General features: G+C 37.0%; 1 protein-coding gene across 20 annotated transcripts; it reads left to right on the top strand.

The window, feature by feature from the left end:
* The first annotated feature begins 1,209 nt into the window (after positions 1-1,209).
* LOC109808093 (uncharacterized) lies at positions 1,210-14,930 on the top strand. Of its 20 annotated transcripts, none has more exons than XR_014431450.1 (17): positions 1,212-1,409; positions 1,553-1,641; positions 1,918-2,012; positions 2,810-2,927; positions 3,265-3,361; positions 4,325-4,440; positions 5,291-5,374; positions 6,023-6,091; positions 6,556-6,615; positions 7,512-7,591; positions 11,330-11,381; positions 11,755-11,874; positions 12,340-12,574; positions 12,666-12,719; positions 12,998-13,109; positions 13,903-13,959; positions 14,368-14,930. XR_014431450.1 is itself a non-coding variant. In XM_083068245.1 (14 exons), the coding sequence occupies exons 11-14, from the start codon at positions 12,530-12,532 to the stop codon at positions 14,569-14,571; spliced, it is 360 nt and encodes a 119-aa protein (XP_082924371.1). In that variant the 5' UTR covers positions 1,225-1,409; positions 1,553-1,641; positions 1,915-2,012; positions 3,265-3,361; positions 4,325-4,440; positions 5,291-5,374; positions 6,023-6,091; positions 6,556-6,615; positions 7,512-7,591; positions 11,755-11,874; positions 12,340-12,529; the 3' UTR covers positions 14,572-14,930. The 20 variants fall into 20 exon arrangements, 3 of the variants coding, with proteins under 3 accessions (XP_082924371.1, XP_082924372.1, XP_082924370.1); XR_014431449.1 differs by having other exon boundaries at positions 1,915-2,012; XR_014431448.1 differs by lacking the exon at positions 2,810-2,927.
* Positions 14,931-19,648: the final 4,718 nt, after the last annotated feature.

Genomic DNA, 19,648 nt, shown 5'->3' with positions numbered 1-19,648 from the left:
GCCTCAACCCGGAGAAGTGTGTCTTCGGCATCCAGGGAGGTAAATTTCTTGGTTTCATGATCACCAACAGGGGCATTGAAGCCAACTCGGAGAAATGGAAAGCCATTATCCAGATCCAGAGCCCTCAGACTGTGAAAGACATCTAACGCCTGACAGAAAGGTTGGTTCCCCTTTCCCGTTTCATCCCCAGGTTGGCGGAGAGAGCAGGGCCATCTTCACGCTGCTGCGAAAGCTGAAGAACTTAGAGTGGACCGACTAATGCGAGGAGGCTTTCAGGAGCTTCAAAGTCTTCCTCACGACTCCACTGGTTCTTCAGAGGCAGGATCACCACGCCGACCTCCTCCTCTACCTGGTCGTTGCCGAAGGCGCGATCAGCGCAATCATCGTGCAAGAGCACCAGAAAGTGCAAACACCGATCTACTTCATCAGCCGAGTCCTTCAGGACACAGAAAAATGATACTAGACAATCGAGAAGCTCGCACTAGCACTCGTCACGATAGCTCGACGTCTCTGACCTTATTTCCAAAGTCACCAGGTGGTCGTCAAAACCGACTACCCAATTAAGCAGATCTTGAGGAAGCCAGAGCTCGCAGGGCATATGTTAGCATGGTCAGTAGAGCTATCCGAGTTCGGCATCAAATACGAAAGCTGAGGACCTCTAAAAGCTCAGTGCCTAGCAAACTTCATAGCTGAACTCACCCCAACCTCGGCAGCGAAACAACAGGTATGGACCTTACATGTTGACAGATCTTCCAACTCCAAAGGTGGTGGTGCAGGTATCATTCTGGAAGGACCAAACAACGTTACAAGAGAATAGTCCCTCAAGTTCGGCTTTAAAGTCACCAACAACCAAGCAGAGTATGAAGCACTCCTAGCAGGGCTAAGGTTGGCTCACGACCTCGGAGCGTAGAGAGTAAGTTGCAACAGCGACTCAGCTCATGGTGGAGCAGCTCAGCGGGGCATACCAGACTAACACTACTACAAAAATATTGATCTACATCACCATTTCTACATCGGTTAACAAAAAAATGATGTAAAAATAAGACACAGTGGCATTATTGTAATTAAGTGTATAATATAAAGCATATTTACATCAGGTTTAAGTGGGACCGATGTAAATATTAAATGTTCTACATCGGGTTTAAGGAGAACCGATGTAGTATTAAAAGCACGGTGACATTTTTGTAAATAAGCCTAAAACATAAAGAGATCTACATCAGTTAAGTTAGTGACCGATGTAATATTGAGAAGTCTTTGCTACCCCGCGCGCGCAGTCCGTGAAGCCCTTTCCCTTGAATCTCTTGCTCCTGAATATTGAGAACCCTTTGCTTTCCCCCTGCGCGCGCCCCACCATTGCCCCGCCCTTGCCCCGTCGTTGCCCTGCCGTTGCCCCTGAATCCGTTGCTCCTGTATAACCCTCTCTAAGCATCATCTAAAACCTTTTTTCTTTGATTTTCTTACCTCGCGCACCCATGAGCCCTTGCCCCTGAATCCCTTGCCCCTGAATAACCTTCTCTAACCATCATCTATAACCTTATTATTTTATTTTCAGGTATAACGTTTGTTTCGTGCAACCTCTGTCCCTCGAAGAAGCCTCTTTGGAAGCATTGGAAGCCTCATTGTGTTGCTTTCGAATAGCAGGTTTGTCTCACCTGGTCGTAACTTTCTGATGAATTTTTAGGTTTGCTTCAAAGGTTAATTACTCCATTTCATTGCCATCATCTGCATATAAGGTTTGAATTAGAGCAATCAATCTTTCATGTGGTAGAACTTCTTAATTGTTTTGATTAAGTAGGCACATGCAGCAGACTTTGAGCATATACCCAAGAAAAATTGCAGTTTAGTGTTGCAGATTTGAATAATAATTTTAGGCTAAAATGTCAAATTATTTTATGACTAACTTTTGCTTTCCAGTAGGTTGTCCTTGATAAAGAGAAACAGGTAGCCACGGTGGACAGAGAGGTTCATGATGGTATAGAGACTATGTGTCTGAACTTACCAGCAGTAATAACGTGAGTTTTGCATTCTTCTCAGCATGCTGCATCCATCATATGTATAGTTTTAAGAAGATTTGTGTTTTCTTGCTTTCATTGGGGTATAACTGTGGCACCTAGTCGTGACTAAGATGCTTTTAAAGGTTATTAGACTTGGTGGTTCTACATGGAAATGTTGAAAGTTATCATGGAATGCTTGTATCAGATGTTGGATGACTTTCACAGAGAAAAAAAAAATGGGTCTAGCCCTTTTGTTACCTTTATCTTTTGGTTGATAAATATTTTAGATCAGTGAATGGTATCTATATTGGCATTTATAAATAATGTATATTAGATTTTATTCTTGGTGTACTAAATTTCATGCTTTGTAATTGCAAGGTTTAGACTAAGATAATTTTATGTAGTTCGGAACTACAATGCTTACATTGATATTTGAAACATGATATTTAACTGCATTTCCATACATGTTGTCTTAGAAGACTTTCTCAATAATGAACGTAACATGTTATAGTAGCTAACTTTCTGAAGTGATGGCAAAATATTTCCTTCAATAAAAGATATAATTGAATCATGTTGACAATTATTAAGGGAATGGAGCAGGGGCCATGTGCTTAATGTATGCCAATTTCACACCCTATTAGAATTTGGCTGCATAAAAAAAATGTGGTTCATATAATGAGTTTTGATCATGTGTATAATATTAGTTCTCTTCTCACCACTAACACTAATTTAAAGATATCAATTTGGTCTGCTTAATGTTTACTCGTTGGTAACTGTCACTCATTGTAATATTAGTTGTTATATGGTATTGGTAGATATATCTATCCATAGCACTGTCATCTCAATTATTTAAAGAAGCATGAAAGATGTCTAAAGCATATCCACCATTGGATTCACTCTATCAGATTGCATCAACCAACATTAGGTTCTCAGGTTGGTAATTTGTTGGCTATATCTCAGAACTTGAGTTATGCACTCCCATTGAACTTCCTAATCCTTGAAAAGACCCCTGAGACAATACCATGTGATCCTTTTTCCCTTGTTGCCTTTATGGTTCCAAAATTTGATAATATTTATTAATTAGGAAATATTTGATACAAAATTTAAGGATACAAAATTTATTACAAAATCAAATCAAAGCATTAATTAGGAAATATTTGATATTAAATTTAAGGATAAACTTGCATCAATATTATTGGACCTTACTAAATTTATTGTGTGGTGACAAAGATCTGATGTGTGGTGACCTTACTAATATTGTTGGAAACAGTGCGCAAATTTTGCAGAAAGAAATTCTAGAAGTTGGCCGAGGACACTCCTAGTAGAAGTGGTAGAATTATTCCAAGTATTTCAGCTGGAACAGCTATGTACGTTTTTGATTTTCTATTCACTCATGACCTGGCCTGGTCTATTCACTCATGATTTGACTTGGTTTTCTTATCTTTACCTTTAAAAAACTAATAACACATTATGTTATTTTTTTTCTATTTGTCTTCCTCTTTTACTTAAAACAGGGGGAGAGAAGACTTAGAAAACCATAATTCATTATTGATACACCAGGGCATATTTAGTTTGATTTGCATTAATGAGAGGCTTGTTCAGGCCAACAACACAATCAATCATGTCCAAAGATAGAAAATTGCACTTCAAAATGCTAAGAAACTTCAGAAGAACTCTAAAAAATGGATGTGCATTGCCATTCACGTTCTTCTTGAAAAGAAATTATCTTCTCTTAATTTTTTCCCCTCCTTATCATTTTTCTAAATTTACCATTTCGATCCCAGGTTGTGGTGTGCTTTGGGCCAACACACCCTTAGTGAATGTCTATTATCACTATGCAGTTCTCATTTTTGTTGGTTGGTTGTTGACCAAAAAACTGTGGTTTTTTAAACAATCTTATCAGTTTACATATATCAACATTTGTATAAATGTGAATAATGATGAACAATTTTATTTACCATGGACCGTGGCTAGGGGACTTAGAATTTAGGTGTATATAAATTGGTTCATCCCCATGGAAATAAAGGCAGACTAACTTTTATATGGACTTAGAATTTAGTTTTATTATTCTATTCTCGTATGTTAATTTATTGATTGTAAACCTTGTGGTATGGTATAGTATACTAGTTAAATTTGAGTTTGGGAAAGATAAAGATATATGATTTAAAAGTCTTGTTGCCTCTGTAAATTGTGCATGTAATTTTTCTGTTATATTACCAGTGTTCCTTCATTGAAAATCACGTTGCTATGTATTTCAAATTTTCAATTATGTCTAACCATGTGGTTTTTTTGCGTATTCTTTCTTAATAAAGACTAATTGTTATGTACAGTAACTACAGTTTCATTCCGGTGTATGATATAAATATAAATAAGCGAAGTGACTGCTTATCATACCTTGCCTTCCTTTGCGAGTTTTTCCCTCTCTTCTACAACTATTATCCCTCAGGTGAGCCTTATACCTCCTTGTCCACCTATGCCTTCAATTAGAAAAAAAAAACTAATTTCATCATCATTCTCACAATTTTTTTAAAAAAAATCAATATAATAAATTTTAAAAAAAAAACTAGTTACAACAACAAAACTTACTAAAGGAACTTTAAAAACTGAGATGTGAAGCAGTAATGAAAGATTTGTGATGGCTCATATTCATACATAACAAATATTAAATATTCATGCATATCTTTTCATAGGTTTAAAATAAAATAGCTTGTTACACCACGGTATATATATAGAAGTTCTTTGTCCAAACGTGTCAATGGATTTTCTGGGTGCAGTTTCAATGGCTCCAGTTTGTGTGGTATCAAGTGCAACTGTGGTTAGTGGTTGTTTATTATCTGAAGAACTCTCTCCATCAACACTAGGAAGTTTTTAAGCTTTGGCTGTTGTTGTTGTTGGTTGTGGTTCATGTTTTGGTTGTTGCATGAAGTTCCCAATAACAAGTTTTGGCTGTTATAGTTCTCTTTCCAATCTGAGAAACAAAAATGATTAGAACAAAACAGAAATGAAAGTATCTAGTGTAAATGAGTAATGGTTTTAAAATCTTGTTTGATCAAATCTATGCATTTCATATATTTTACAATCGTTATTTTGTTCATAGTATCTAGGAGGCATTTAAAAGAGATTAGTTGAGTGTTTTTAATTTTTAATTTTTTCATGTGTCAATTCATGTAATCATATCATTTTTTGTTAAAACTCTGAACATTGTTGGTATTTGTCTTATTGCTGCAAAACTGCTTCATTTTTTTTCACTCTTTTCACTTTTTATTGCTGCAAAACTTATCAATCATTGAGACTAGAATTCAAGTGGTGTAACCAACCTGTTTGGAAATCAGAACTAGCTTGGAACTCCTTTACAACAAATTCATTCCACTATTGAAAAGGTAAATTTAGAACCTTTACCTTGCAATTTTATAATGTACTAATCAATTATAAATGCTGGAATGTTCCTGGTGACTTGGGCATATGATTGATTTTTGGAAAATGAGGCAACAAGGTTATTTTGCCTATTTCACAAATGTTAAATTATTAGCATTGTCTTAAATAACACTATGAGTTAGGAAAATGAGTTTGCCTGGCATACACTGTTTAATCATCAAAATGCCTTCCCTTCTAATTAATCTCTGGGCATTTCTAGAATTGCTTATACATTTCTCTGGACATTAATCTGCAAACTCGATTCCATATTTGAGTCTTCTTTATTTCAATCTTTCCTAAATATATAACCTCAACCTAATTAAACAAAGTATAAAAGAAACAGTAACTGACGGAACCTTCAAAAAAGTGAATGACAATTTGAGTGCAAGGGTCTGCCTCATGAAAAATCTCAACCAGTTTATAACACTATGTTTTGGAAAATAAAAGAAATAAAATAGAAGAAAAAAATAAAGACAAAGAGAAGACAGCTACTGAATTACAAATAGTAGTCCCGTATTGTCAAAGTGTAATTCACAAAATGAATATGATTCCTATTTTCCTAGAACCATGAAAGTTTACTCTACTTCTAATATGAGGGTATAATTGATTTATAGCTGATGCAAGTTGAAGAATCTCAGTGCAGATCAGAATATATACAATCATAGTTACTAAAACTTTGAAAGGTAAGCTTCATTCAATCAGTGCAGATGGATTACTTCTTTTGCTTTAATATGGTTTTGGAAAATCAAGTCATGGCTTATTTTTTTTCCTCTTATCATACGGGTTTTAATTTGATCAAGAACACTAGAGATGAAAAAATGAGTTTAGCATAGGTTCTGCATTCAAGTATTTAAAATACCTGTTTTGTTCACCTTGTCTTTGATTTCCTAAGTGGTTTGATTTGTTTTTGATAAAGATGGAATGAATTTTGAGATGGTAGAAGAAAATATAGACTTCAATTTCTTGTAAGGATTTAACCATTTTCAGTATGATATTGTGAGAAGGATAACTGTGAAATTTCTCTATGTATGGAAATCTAACTAGGCTGCAATGAATTTAGAAAGTATTAAATCTGACATGAAGCATTTGCCATCGGGAATTCAAAATTCAGATTGATAATGAATGTTGTGCTTGTTGGCTGCTACAGGGAACTCATAGTGGTGTGTGGATAGCAGTCAAATTTGCTGCCAAATTGTTGAGGGTAGTGGTATGTGACAATTGGATTCTGGCCCCTCCTTTTTTCTTTTATCGGTTAGCTATTTTTAGAGTTGATTTATGACTTGACAAGTTGACATATCTTCTCTTGAACCATTTGAGGATTAGAACAGGAAACTACTTAGCTTATATGAAACCTGGTTTCCCACATCCCTCAATATTCAACCCACATGTTTTCTGTCACTTTTTCAGCTGGTCATGGTTTATCCAGCCTAGGATGGCCATTTTCCAGCCAAAAGTCAGCATTATTCAAAATAACAAAAATTGAGTCTGTTTTGTTTTATTTCAAAATAACTTGTTTTTTTTTTAATGATCAACATGAAAAATTGCATTCTCAAATCATTTCCAAACATTAGAGTATTAGTTTGTTTCAAGAATAGTCACACATCAATTATCACTCATGACTATTGAGGTACATTAAGAAAAATTATTACATAAACATAAAAACTCAAAAAACCCATGCATTTAAAAAAATGAATTGTCGGTTGAAATAAAAAAATGAATTTAAAAAATATAAAAAAATTATTATTATTTTTTTTTTCATTTTAATAAAAGTTTGAATTGAATACAACAAGCTATAGCTATACCCAAAACTTAGAGACTACTAGTGGGAGGAACTAAAATACAATGTACATGTGAAACATGATATGTGTTGAGAGTGATAATCTTTCAAAATTCTTAGCTGGCAACTTATATATATGATTCTAAAATCCTAATTCCAAAAGCTATGAAAATTTTGTATATTTAATTATCATAAAAATATATATAAATATATCATTAAAAACAATAACTATCATATATTTTGTTCAATTATATATTATCAGAAGTTTAGAATGAGAAGGCACATATCTAGCCTTGTAAATCTGAAACTTGTTTTTGATTTGGCAGGAAGTGTGCAAAGGGTCATACTTCTCTTCTTGACATCCATTAGTCAACACATATCCAGTTTCACATATCTTCTTAGTAAGGTACGTTAAACTCAATTATATTTATGTAGTTTATTTATCTAGTTGAAGAAATGAGATGAATTTTATTTATGTAGTTGATGAAATAAGATGACTTATATTTGGATCTTCTACCTTCTTAGATAAATGAAATAATAGGTTCAAATAACATTGAATTAGTGTATGGTTTGCTCTTGTACTATATAGAGAGGCCCTAAATACTCAATTGTGTAAATAAATTTGTCTCATAGAAGAAGAAAAATGGATCGTAGTTGGATAAATGCAAGAAGAATCACTAATGAGTATCAAAACGGGGTTCACAGTTTTTGGAATTTGCTCAACAAAATCAAGCAGATTTGAATGGAAAATTTTATTGTCCTTGTGTAAATTATTTAAATGGGAGACGACATGTAATTAACGAAATACGAAACCATCTTATTTGTGATGGGTTTTTAATGAGCTATACAACATGGATATGGCATGGTGAAGATAAAGAAACTCAAACTGTGGCCCAAACTGAGCAAGGTGATGTTCAAATGGAAGATCAAATAGAAGACATGCTTTGTGATGTGGGACAAGAGTTTTTCCAGCAAGCACAATCACATGTGTATGATACTTTAAAAAGTGACTCAGAGACACCTTTGTTTCCTGATTGTACAACCTTCACACGATTATTAGCAGTGTTGAGATTAATGAACTTGAAGGCAAAATATGGGTGGAGTGATAAAAGTTTTACAGAGTTGGTTGAGTTGTTAAAGTTAATGCTCAAAAGACAACACGTTGCTAGATCGTCATTATGAGGCGAAAAAAGTTGTGTCCGATGGGTCTACAGTATAAGAAAATACATGTATGCCCTAATGATTGCATATTGTATAGAAAAGAGTTTGAATCATTGCACAAATGTCCTCGTTGTGGGTTGTCACGGTACAAAGTGAAGGATGATGGTCGTAGTAGTGATGAAGATGTAGTTGACAAGGGGCCTCCAGCGAAGGTGTTATGGTATCTTCCAATTATTCCAAGGTTCAAGCGATTGTTTGCTAATGCAACTGATGCAATGAACCTTACATGGCATGTAGACAATAGAAAATGTGATCAGCGATGGCAGCAGTATCCGACTCCGACAGCTAGAGATCGGCCGACCCGTTGAATTTGACCGGATTCTACTGCCAATAAAGAGGAAACCTCGGCAAACCGCCGAAGTGAAACTCTTCATCCTTCAACGGGTCAACCTCCTTCGGCAAAACCCGGAAGAATTCCTTCTTGAAGCTCTTGTAAGACTGGTTGTAAAGAGAAAACAACCCCCCAGCCTTACTCCCGTTTAAGGACACCCAACCAAGGGAGGCTCACCCAATTTAAGTTGGTAAAAATAAAGGAAAACAGGCAGAGACAACCCTATCCCGAGGGTCGACCACAGGACTTGAAAAGCCCTCAAAAAACCCCAACTATTGGGGTGCAACTAGCAAGGAGCCGAGTTAACAAAATTTAAAAAATCGCATTCAAATTGGGAAAAGGGAAGGCACACACCTAAATCCCTAAAAAAGCACTGGTACATATAGAAAAGGGGGGATTAGAGGTACCCCCCATATATACACGCTCCCCTGGCTGACAGGGTTCGAGCTGGACGAGCTTAGAGATGGACGATTGACAGATCCTGTGTGATCTCCACATCACATTGATCTCCAGGAACGACGTGAAGATGCTCTGGAACTCTCTGACATCACCCCTGACCCACTCGTAGCCAGAGATGACAGGGAAAGGTTCCTTAGGGTGGTTCCCACCCTTTTTCTTTTCAGCGGCGGCCGTCTCGACGGCAACCGCCTTGTCGCGCGCCTTGCCTTTACCCTTGGTCGGCGCGGAAGGAGTTGCACCACTGCTACCAGCCATCAAGAAGATGAAAAGATTCGAGAAGGAGAAGAAGATAGAAAGGTCGAAGTACCTGGTACTCCTTTGACAAACGGAAGAACACTAACGAAGGATAGGGACATGGTTGCCGGAAATGGCGAAGGAGAAGAACGGAGACAAGAGAAATGAGGACGAAGAGCGGATAGAGGAAAGTGAAGAGGCTTCAAGAACAAGCCAAAGAAAAAGAGTAAAGTGAAGAGGGAAGGGTGCGAGAGAGAGAGAGAGAGAAAGAGTCTCAAAAATTTGAAAACAAGCGACACGTGGAAAGAGAAAAACACAACTGACGACACATTAAATGAGGCCCATCATGGCAAAGCACGCCTATCATTACATAACCGTCACCCACCATTAACACGCCGCCCACGTGTTCTGGAAATGAGGTGACCGTTATGACACATGGCGTCATGATAGTGAGACGTACGCGAAGAGTCACAACCCCTCATCGAGCTCGGTCTTAACTCTGAAGACCCTCGGGGCGCTAGTGTACTATCCGTACCACGAAGCTGAACTCCAGCTCAGTATCACAACACAAATTGACCACGGACATGCGCTAGGCGACCTCGGCCCAGATGAGGTCGGTTGCCTAAATAGGTCATTACTGATCTCAGGCCCAAGGCCCAACAAAATCCTAATTCACACAAAGGTACGTGTATTACTTATACGAGACATATACATCCACAAACACTAACTCTAGCATCAGAGTCTCTTTTGCAGGTACCACCCCCACTTGGAACAGCAATCGTACCCAACGAAGGAGGCTCACCAATCTTGCCCAGTAGATCGTCCCTACGACCGATCTCCGATAAGAACACTATGTTTTTTATTTTTTTTTCCCCTAAGATCGATGTTCTGTAATCTCGTTTGTCACTCTCACATAGTGGGGCTAGACCATATATAACGATATTATAAAATATAATGATAAATTGGATTTTCGCACTTTAAACCTGGCTGGCTTTCTTAGCAAAAAGGTAACATAAAAGGCATCAATTTTCCAAATATCTAAAGGTTAACCATCACTCTCAAAATTATATTTCACCTCAATTCTTCATTTTCTTCTTTCATTTGCTATGGCTTGAGTAGATAAAGAAGCATGAAAGAGATTTGATTGAAGTTTAACAATAAATCTATTTCATTTACTACACGCGCAATAGTTTGAGAATAATTTTTCATTTCTTAAGAGTGAGCTTAAGTATGTTTGGATGATGAGTTATTTTAAAAATTTAAGGAATTTGAAATTATTAAAATTAGAGTTATATTTATTGTTAAATATTTTATTTGAATAAATTAATTTATTTTATTAAATTTTTAATTTTTAATTTGGATTTGACAATTTTATTTTCATCAAAGAAAAAATTGATTATATGTATATTGACATTTTAAGATTAAATTTTATAATAATAAATATTAGTTAATTTTTAATATTTAATAATTAAAAATTTAATATTAGACAACATTTATAGACGTCAGAACTGACCAGAACGGCCCGTTCCAGTTACGGAACGGCCCATTCTGGGTCAGTTTGTTATGTGTTCAGTTTGAATCTGAAATGACCCGTTTTGATGCTAGAACGGCCTGTTTCAAACTTGAACTTGGCTCATAACAACCTATACTGGAACGGCCTGTTTTGACTAGTTCTCAGCCAGGGTTTTCAGGCTTTTTTAGTAATTAGGAATGACCCGTTCCAGATTAGGAATCGCCTGTTCCAGCTTTTGAACGACCCATTCTGATTTTGGAATGGCCCGTTCCGAGCTAGTAAATCAAACTTGTAGGGCTTTTAGGTCCTCTAACGTCACATCATGTTGTTTCCATGCTTCGGGAGCTTCTTTCCTTCATAATAGAAGTCCATTTCTTTGTTTACAGGTCCGGACGAAATTAGGTGTCTACAATGCTATCTTATGTTGTATATGATGTTGTAAGTTGATTTAAGATGCATGTTGGTTACATTCTAAGATGTTTTCTTGTTAAGTTATAAATTTTAAAGATGTTGTGTATTGATTAACGATGCTTTAATGTTGTAAGTTGTTTATATAAGTTGAATAAAGACGGTTGATGATGATTAATGTTGAGTTGTGCATATAAGCTGGTGTTGACCCCAAGTTTTTGTGTTGCCATTTTGATGTTGAGTTGGGAGTTGAATTGTGCTTGTTGTGTTGAAATACTAGAGATGACGTGGTATCGTGATGATGTCTTAGTTGAAGTTATTCTTTGTTGTTAAGCTAACTTTACAACTTTTCTTTTATATGTTGTTTCTTTCACAAACTCACTCTTATTTTTCCATGTGCCAGACTTCATTTAGGTTGGAGGGGGTGAGCACAAAGTTGGATGACCATGTTAGAGATGACATTTTGTTGGGCTATTATGATACAACATTCTATAGAGTGCTTGACCGACACCTATGTTTTTATGTATCCACTCTTGAATACCTTTTGTAGACATTTGTATATAGTTATAGGGGTTAATATAATCCCATAAAGGGATTTATGTTTTAAAGTTAAAATAGTCACAAAGCATTTTATGTTTTATGCATCTTATACATATATTTGTTTCATAAATATTCAGGTAATGTTTGTATGAGAATATTAGGTTAGATGATCTTTACGTTTTCCGCTACATGGTTTCTGTTGTATGTTGTGCCAAGTGTGGCAACCTGTTAGGTGATTAGGTGTTACAATTCTTTTTTTTTTTTTAAGGAATCTCATTTTGAAAATTTTCTTAGAGATCTCAACTTTTAAGATTGGACTTTTTTCAAACAATAGATCTCAAATTATTTGTTAATTAAATAGTTTGATCAAACAAGGTTGTAGTTATTGCAATCTCTTTGCCTTCCTCTATTATCCTTAATTGATGTTGTCATTTTGTTTCACGCATAGACCCATCCTATGGAAGATAATTCTCAATTATCTCAATGCATAAGTTACTATATATATATATCGGAAAAAGAGGAAGTGGTGAAAGCGCAATGTAGTGACTCTACGAAAGGATTCTCTGAGGCAGTGAAAGAGATTCAGATTTTGTTTGAGAGAGCGTCGGATTCTGGGAACGCGATTTCGGAGATGCTGGATGTTGGGAAACTCTGTTACCATAGAAAAATTGACCTCAATCCGGGTATGTGATGTAATATGCATGATGATATTATAGTAGATCATTGAGTATCTTGATCTCCTAAGTTCTTTTATTAATCTGTTTGGAACTCTAGGTGGATATTGCTGCTGGTGGATGGCATTCTACTGCATTGATAGATGAAGGAGAGGTACCCCTTTTTTCCTGGAATCTATTGGGATTAATCTATTTGATTTTCTGGGGAATTAGGTTGGTGGGTTAGATATTGGAACCCCCCGGATTCATTATACGAAATTAAATCCCACGCAATAGGTTTTGCAAATTCCTAGGTTGTTTTTCATGTTACAATTGACAATTTGTTATTCCCATGAAAAAGTTGGGGTGGCGTTGGTGTAATGGAATATTCTTTTTGTGGTGAATGCTACTGCTGCTGTTTGTGATTTTTGTCTAATGAAACCATGTGATTAGGGCTATGGAGGGAAGTTGAGATCCACTAGGTATTCCAGATCATGTTGAAACAAGCAAGACCAAGATCACTACACTCCCCAATGGACTCAAAATAGCATCAGAGATGTTGTCTGTATGTGCATGTTTCTTGTTTTTTGGCATCTTGAAAATGATACTCTATGCTTGGAATTTCTAGTTATTTGGACTCATGATGTGTTCCATGACAATGTTACTTTAAGATTTAATTTTATGTGCATGTTTCTAGTGTTTTGGCATCTAGGTATGTTCGATGACAATGTTACTGTGGTAGTTAACTGTATGTGCATTGTTAATTTTTTTGGTGTGTTCATAGTTTTAATGACTATTTTACTGTAAGGCTTAACTGTATGTGCATGTTTGTAACTTTTTTGGTGTCTTGATATGTTCAATGATGATGTTACTGTAAGCTTTAATGGTGCTTTTGAGGTGTGGCTAGTATATTAATTTTTTCCTTTTCATTTTGGTTGTTAATTAGAACGCCGCACCTTCAATCGGGTTATATCTTGACTGTGGTTCCATCCACGAGACCCCATTGACAAGAGGGGCTTGACACTTGCTAGAGTTAATTAAAGTGCACCTATGCTTTTTGTAGTAGCTAAGCATGTACCATCTTACTGGAAAATCATCAATCAATTGGACTATAAAAAGATAATATAAATAAAAAGATAACACATTTCTGTCTATTTTAATTTGAATTTGTGAATTCTGCTGGTCACATTTGATTATACTTTGACATCCATATTGTGTGCTTCATGTGTCTTGCCAATCATGACATCTTCTATTTGAGTAGGGGAGGGGGGAATGGAAAAACAAAGGAATTTTTGAAAATAATTGTTATTTAGAGTTATAAAAGAAATTATGAGATGAAGATAATTGGTTTGGGTCAGGTGTCATGTGGAGGTACTCATTCAGTTGCTCTAACCCGAGATGGACGCATGTTTTCTGTAAGTATTTTCTATACCATCATAATTGCCTTTTCTGTGATTTGGTTAAATGATAGAATCCTTGATTAACAAATTTAATATATTGATTATTATCGCTTATCAGCACTCATTAGCTAATGTTATACTAGCCTTTCTCTAAAGTAATCATAAGCGTTTTCTCAAACAGTCTCATTGGACTTAAATATGCTTTGATACGGATAATATAATGTATATTTAGTATTACTCCCTATTTTAATTTTGAATTTAATTATAACGCAATGATTGTGTAAAGGTTTTCTACTCTGTTATTCAATCACAAATTATATAATATATGGTAAGTTTGTTGATATTTTATGATAATTACTTTAAAATTCATACTAATAATTTTCTACTCTGTTATTAATTCCTTGATACTGACTTATACTTCAGGAAGACATGAGGATGGAATGCATATCTATGAGAAAGAGAACCAGTAATTTCTTGACTATGGAGGTTCCTGGGCTTGCTGAGAGAAGGCCCTCACTGGTTCATGGGATTTTATCTTTGAAACTCTCATCTGGACATGATAATAATACCACATCCGTTTATCAGGTTTGGTCCTTATTTGGCTGCGGGTCACATTCACTTGGATAAATAAAATTTTTAGCTAGAAATTGTTGCATCAGCTGGTCATTATATACTATCAGATGGATACCATAATTATTAACATTTTTTTATATTTTCTTTTCATGTGATCTAGAGTCTGCTCTTGTAGATAATAAAAGTGCATGCCTTTTTGATTGTGTTATCTTAACCAATGAATCATAGAATGCCATATCATCTGTGGTGATACATTTATGTTGGCAACATTTGTTATGTGTCAATTAACATTTCCTCTCTACATTAGCAAACATGATTATTATAGAATTGTAGAATATAAAAAAAGATGGGTACTTTGTGTAATAGATTTGATATTGTTTTATTGCTTAAGATTCAAGAAAAACTTAACAGAAGGGTATCCTTTTCTTGTTGGAATTATTTATTTATTTATTTAGAAGGCTAGATTTGGGTCATATTTGGCCTGACTGGACTGCACGAAGATATTTATCCCCTTCTGGTCATGTTGGGTCATATTTGACCTGACTGCACGAACTTCATGATGTTCGTAGAAAATGCAACACTTAAATTGCAGTTTCTAATCCATCGAGGATAAGTTCAGCAATTCAGGATATGATTCTGTCCATGCTGCAATTTGCTCTCTTGTTTGTTTTACAGGGTGAGTGAGTTGTATTGATTTGCGTGACTCAAAATGTGAATCATTGGCATAATAACTCCATATAGGCAACAAGTGCTGAAAATAAAACAGACGCTTGAAAATCTAGATATGCATGAAATCAAAGTTGTTGCAACCTGAAAATTTCCGATCTCGCGACGTATGGTTTAGACATCTTTTTAAAAGTCTCATTAATTAAAGAATGTCCGGACACCAGACTAATCCTTAATTAATGGTTTTTGAAAAATGAGTTCATGGAGTCGCCACCAATATTTTACTCAAAACATTGGAAAAAGAAAAGATTTTTAAAAATCCAATAATGGCCTTGATAACCAAAATTGGGTTCGGGAGTCGGTTACGTGTAGGGAAGGTATTAAGAACCCTTACAGCGCCCTCAATCGGTACCCTATGATGAAATTAACGTGATAAGAATTAATAAATTAAATATTAAATCTCCTTTATTAATATTTATTTACATATTGAAAAATTAAATTATACGACTAACCCTAAATATCTAAGAAGATTAAATGAAATACCTCATAGCAAGCTTTATTAGATCTTCAAATATGAAAAATATAAGTGCTTTGTGGCAACCTTTCACACTACAATGCCTCACAAAATCTCCAAAAATACAAGAGAGAGAAAGAGAGAGAAAAAGAGAAAAATTTCGAGCTCTAAGGAGCTTTGGACGAAATTTTTGGGGTCCCCAGAATTGTGGCCGAGATTCCAATTTATAGGCATCAGATGTGGGCCGGAACGGCCCGTTCTGGATTTGGAACGGCCCGTTCCGAATCCGAACGTTGTGTTGCATTTTTGTACCCTAGAACGGTCCGTTCTGAAATCAGAACGGCCAGTTCCAGGGAACCAGAACGACCCGTTCTGGAGTGAGAACAGCCCGTTCCGAGGTAAAAATTTAACCACTTTGATTGGTTCGGAGCGGCCTGTTTTGGTCTAGAACGGCCCGTTCCAACCTATATTTTTTTAGGCTTTTTAGAAGTCCAGAACGGCCCGTTCTGATTGAGAACAGCCTGTTCCGGACTTGGAATGGCCCATTCTGATTTTGGAACGGCCCGTTCCGGGCCACTAAAAAATTGGTTTGGGCCTTTGGGCCCTCTGATGTTCTATCTTGTTATTTGTATGCCCCCCAGACGAAATTGGGTGTCTACAGCTGCCCCTCTTTACTTGTCCTTTGGAATAGCTGTGTTGCTTTTCCAAAGGCAGGTAAAGACGTAGACATTTCGTCCAGGTCTTCTTCCCGTCTCTGTGTTGGTGCTTCTGCGTTGTTTCCCTTGGACAGGTGTATTTGCTCGTATTCTCACCCTTTAGAGCAGTTGAGCACTGATTGCGTACTCTATGGGGTAACAAGGTTGATAAACTGTACACCTGATCTTTAGTCTTCGAGTAGAAGCTCCATTGTTTCTCTTGTGATAATGTGTGCCTTTATTTGTTGCTTGTTGAAGAGGGAGTATATTATGGCTGGCCTCTCCAGGTTGCAAGCTGAACGATGAGTATTATTATGCCTAGCCTCTCCAGGCTGCCTGCTAAACGGTGAGTATTATTATGCCTAGCCTCTCCAAGCTGCCTGCTAATGTTGAGTGTTATTATGCCTGGCCTCTCTAGGCCACCTACTGATGCTGAGTATTATTATGCCTGCCTCTCCAGGCCGCCTGCTGAATGCTGAGTATTATTATGCTTAGCCTCTCCAGGCCGCCTGCTGAGTGTTATTATGCCGCCTGCTGAGTGTTATTATGCCTAGCCTCTCCAGGCCGCCTGCTGAATGAATGCTGAGTATTATTATGCCTAGCCTCTCCAGGCTGCCTGCTGAATGTTGAGTATTATTATACCTAGCCTCTCCAGGCTGCCTGCTGATGTTGATGATGCGATTGTCCTTTTTCCATGGGAGGACGTCTGATGAAGACGAGGATTGCTAGTAGGTGGTGCCCTTGTGATGGTGGGCAAATGAGTAAATGACGAGTATTACTATGCCTGGCCTCTCCAGGCTGCCTTTTGATGATGATGATGTGATTCCCCTTTTCTTTGGGAGGACGTCTAATGAAGACGAGGATTGCTAGTAGGTGGTGCCCTTGTGATGGTGGGCAAATGAGTAAATGATGAGTGACAGAGATTCTAGTGTTGCCCTTGCCATGTGAGTATTGTGATGCCTCTCCAGGCGTAATGTTGAGTCCTTTTGATTCATTGATGATTGATTGTTGTGGAATGAAAGACTGCCCCTAAGTGGATGGGCAGGAGATGTTTGTTGTGCCCCTGTGTTGGTGGGCAAAGAAGTGGATGGCTGGCAGGGATTCCAATGTTGCCCCTACCACGTGAGTATTGTGATGCCTCTCCAGGCGCTGCTTGTGATAGATTTTTCTGAAGTTCATTTTTGTTTAGCTTTGGCTCTTTCATGTTTGAAGCTTGCCTTTTTCTGCTATTTTTCTAAATGCTTCAGCTTTTTCAACATGTATGAAGCTTGCCTTTTCTGTTTTTTTATCTTTTGTTGTCATCATTGGTGGAGGGATCACATGATGATGTTATTTGTTGAATCTTTATTGATGAGTGTTATTTTGGAAGCCACTCCTGGCTTTGGTTAGGAAGTCATTCCTGGTCTTGGCATTCTCTTAGATCATCCTTCATTCGGTTGAGGAGTAGGGCGCGATGGCCTCTTCATGCTTATGGGCTTGCTTATCCGGTCGACTCCTGTTCTATCCCTTCTTGCTGTTGATGCCCTTGTTGGGGCTATGCTTTTTGACATTATCTCAGATCTTAAGGCACTGTATAGTTGTCGATCTTTTTTTACGAGTGCTTCGGCCTCTTGATCCCTCCAGCAAGTGATGGATAAACACACACAAAGAATGCAAGAATGCAAAAGAAAATGCAAAGCAGAAGTGGATTGAATTTTTATCAATTTTTTTTTTAATGAACTTATACCCTTTTGTGCACGCTTGTGCCATATGCATGTTATGCAGTGATGCTTCTATGCTAATGCTTAAAATGCAAATTTATTTTTACTTTCAAGAAATTAATCTATGCGCATTGATCAATGACATGGACTGTTAGCCTTTAGCCCTGTCGAATTCAGTGTTGCTTCTTGAACCTGAGGTTTGTGTAGTTCGGCCCTCTTGCTTGTACCGAATATGATATGTTAGCTCTTAGATTAGGTGTACCTAGACTCTATTCTAGGACACCTCCATCTTCTCCTTGTGAGTGTTCACTGTGCATACTCCGTGAATCTCTCAAATTTATCTTAATGCCATATAGGTCAAGAGGAAAGAGAGGAAGAGGATATATACATATACTTTTTGCAGAAGTTTTGTTAGAAAGGATTTTTTTTGACAAATGATTTTAGAAGAATGGCTGGTCGAGGTAGGCTAGTGGTTTAGGCTGATGAACAAGCACATTCAAAGTGAGGAAATCATTTTTCGCATTAGCTTATTATTTCCTTCAAAGTTAAACGATGACTTGGGATTGCATATTGATTAAATGATCTTATCGAGCCGCCTTTCGGTTTTTAGCTCGAGATGCTACTTTGGTCCTAACTTTTGCCTAGGTTATTTGAGATGTGTTCCCTAGCAGACATTTTTTTTTCTTTGATCCTCACTTTTGCCTAGGCTACCCTTTTTGTTTGTGGATCTCCTAGCGGACCTTGCCCTAATTTTTACGCAACCCCCTTAGTGGGTTTCCTGCCAGGCTTTTGTCTTTGCAGCATTTGTAATCATTTTTCATTCCTTCATTGAAGGGGGATGCCCCTTGCACTGATTTCATTTGGACTTTTATCCACAAGTCATGCCCAATTTGCTTGATCTTTACGTGTTTTTTTATTGCGTTAAGCCATTGTTTCTAATGACGTCCTTATTTCAAATGTACTTGTTCATTTAAGATTTGTTGACGAGACTTAGAGTAGATAAGAGGAAGAAGAGAAACGAAGTAGAAAGATGTATGGCATTAAAATAAAATCTATTTTTAATCTACACGTGCCCATTTAATGTAGCTTGAGGGCCTGGGCATGCCACAAGTTCGTGATTCGTACACAAAGAAAAAGAAGGAGGTTGCCCCTTAGAGAGGCCTAAGTCATCTAACCGTAGAGTTAGTTCTCCACTTGCATGGATGTGGTGCTTCAAAAGATCTCGTGTAGCGGGAGGGCACTTTAGAAGATCTCGTGTAGAGGGAAGTCCTTTGGCTTTTTTCTCATGAAGGTGTTGCCAACCCATATCCTCAGACTTTCCTAAGAAGTAGGAATGGGTAGAAACGATGATAGAGCTTTCCATGGAGTCTTGCTTCTCAAGAGGAACATTCAAGCTGTCTCTCGATTTTCAGCTCGATCAAACATTGCTTTTTTTTTGTGCCTAGAATGCCCTTTGTGGGTTTTCATTCTAGCAACTTCTTAACAAATAATGTTTCTCTCTTGTTGAAGTCACTTTTCGAGAAAACTATATTCACTTGCCTTGGTGTTTGAGGGAT

The sequence above is a fragment of the Cajanus cajan genome, chromosome 2 (assembly GCF_000230855.2).
Source record: "Cajanus cajan strain Asha chromosome 2, NIPB_CcT2T_4, whole genome shotgun sequence".
NCBI classification, from domain to species: Eukaryota; Viridiplantae; Streptophyta; class Magnoliopsida; order Fabales; family Fabaceae; genus Cajanus; species Cajanus cajan.
This window is presented reverse-complemented; position numbering and strand designations above follow the sequence as displayed.

Coding starts and splice junctions, on each gene's coding strand:
- LOC109808093 (XM_083068245.1), top strand. CDS start 12,530: ATGTTGGGAAACTCTGTTACCATAGAAAAATTGACCTCAATCCGG. Junction 12,575..12,665: donor AAAAATTGACCTCAATCCGG/GTATGTGATGTA, acceptor TTGGAACTCTAG/GTGGATATTGCTGCTGGTGG. Junction 13,960..14,367: donor GAGATGGACGCATGTTTTCT/GTAAGTATTTTC, acceptor CTTATACTTCAG/GAAGACATGAGGATGGAATG.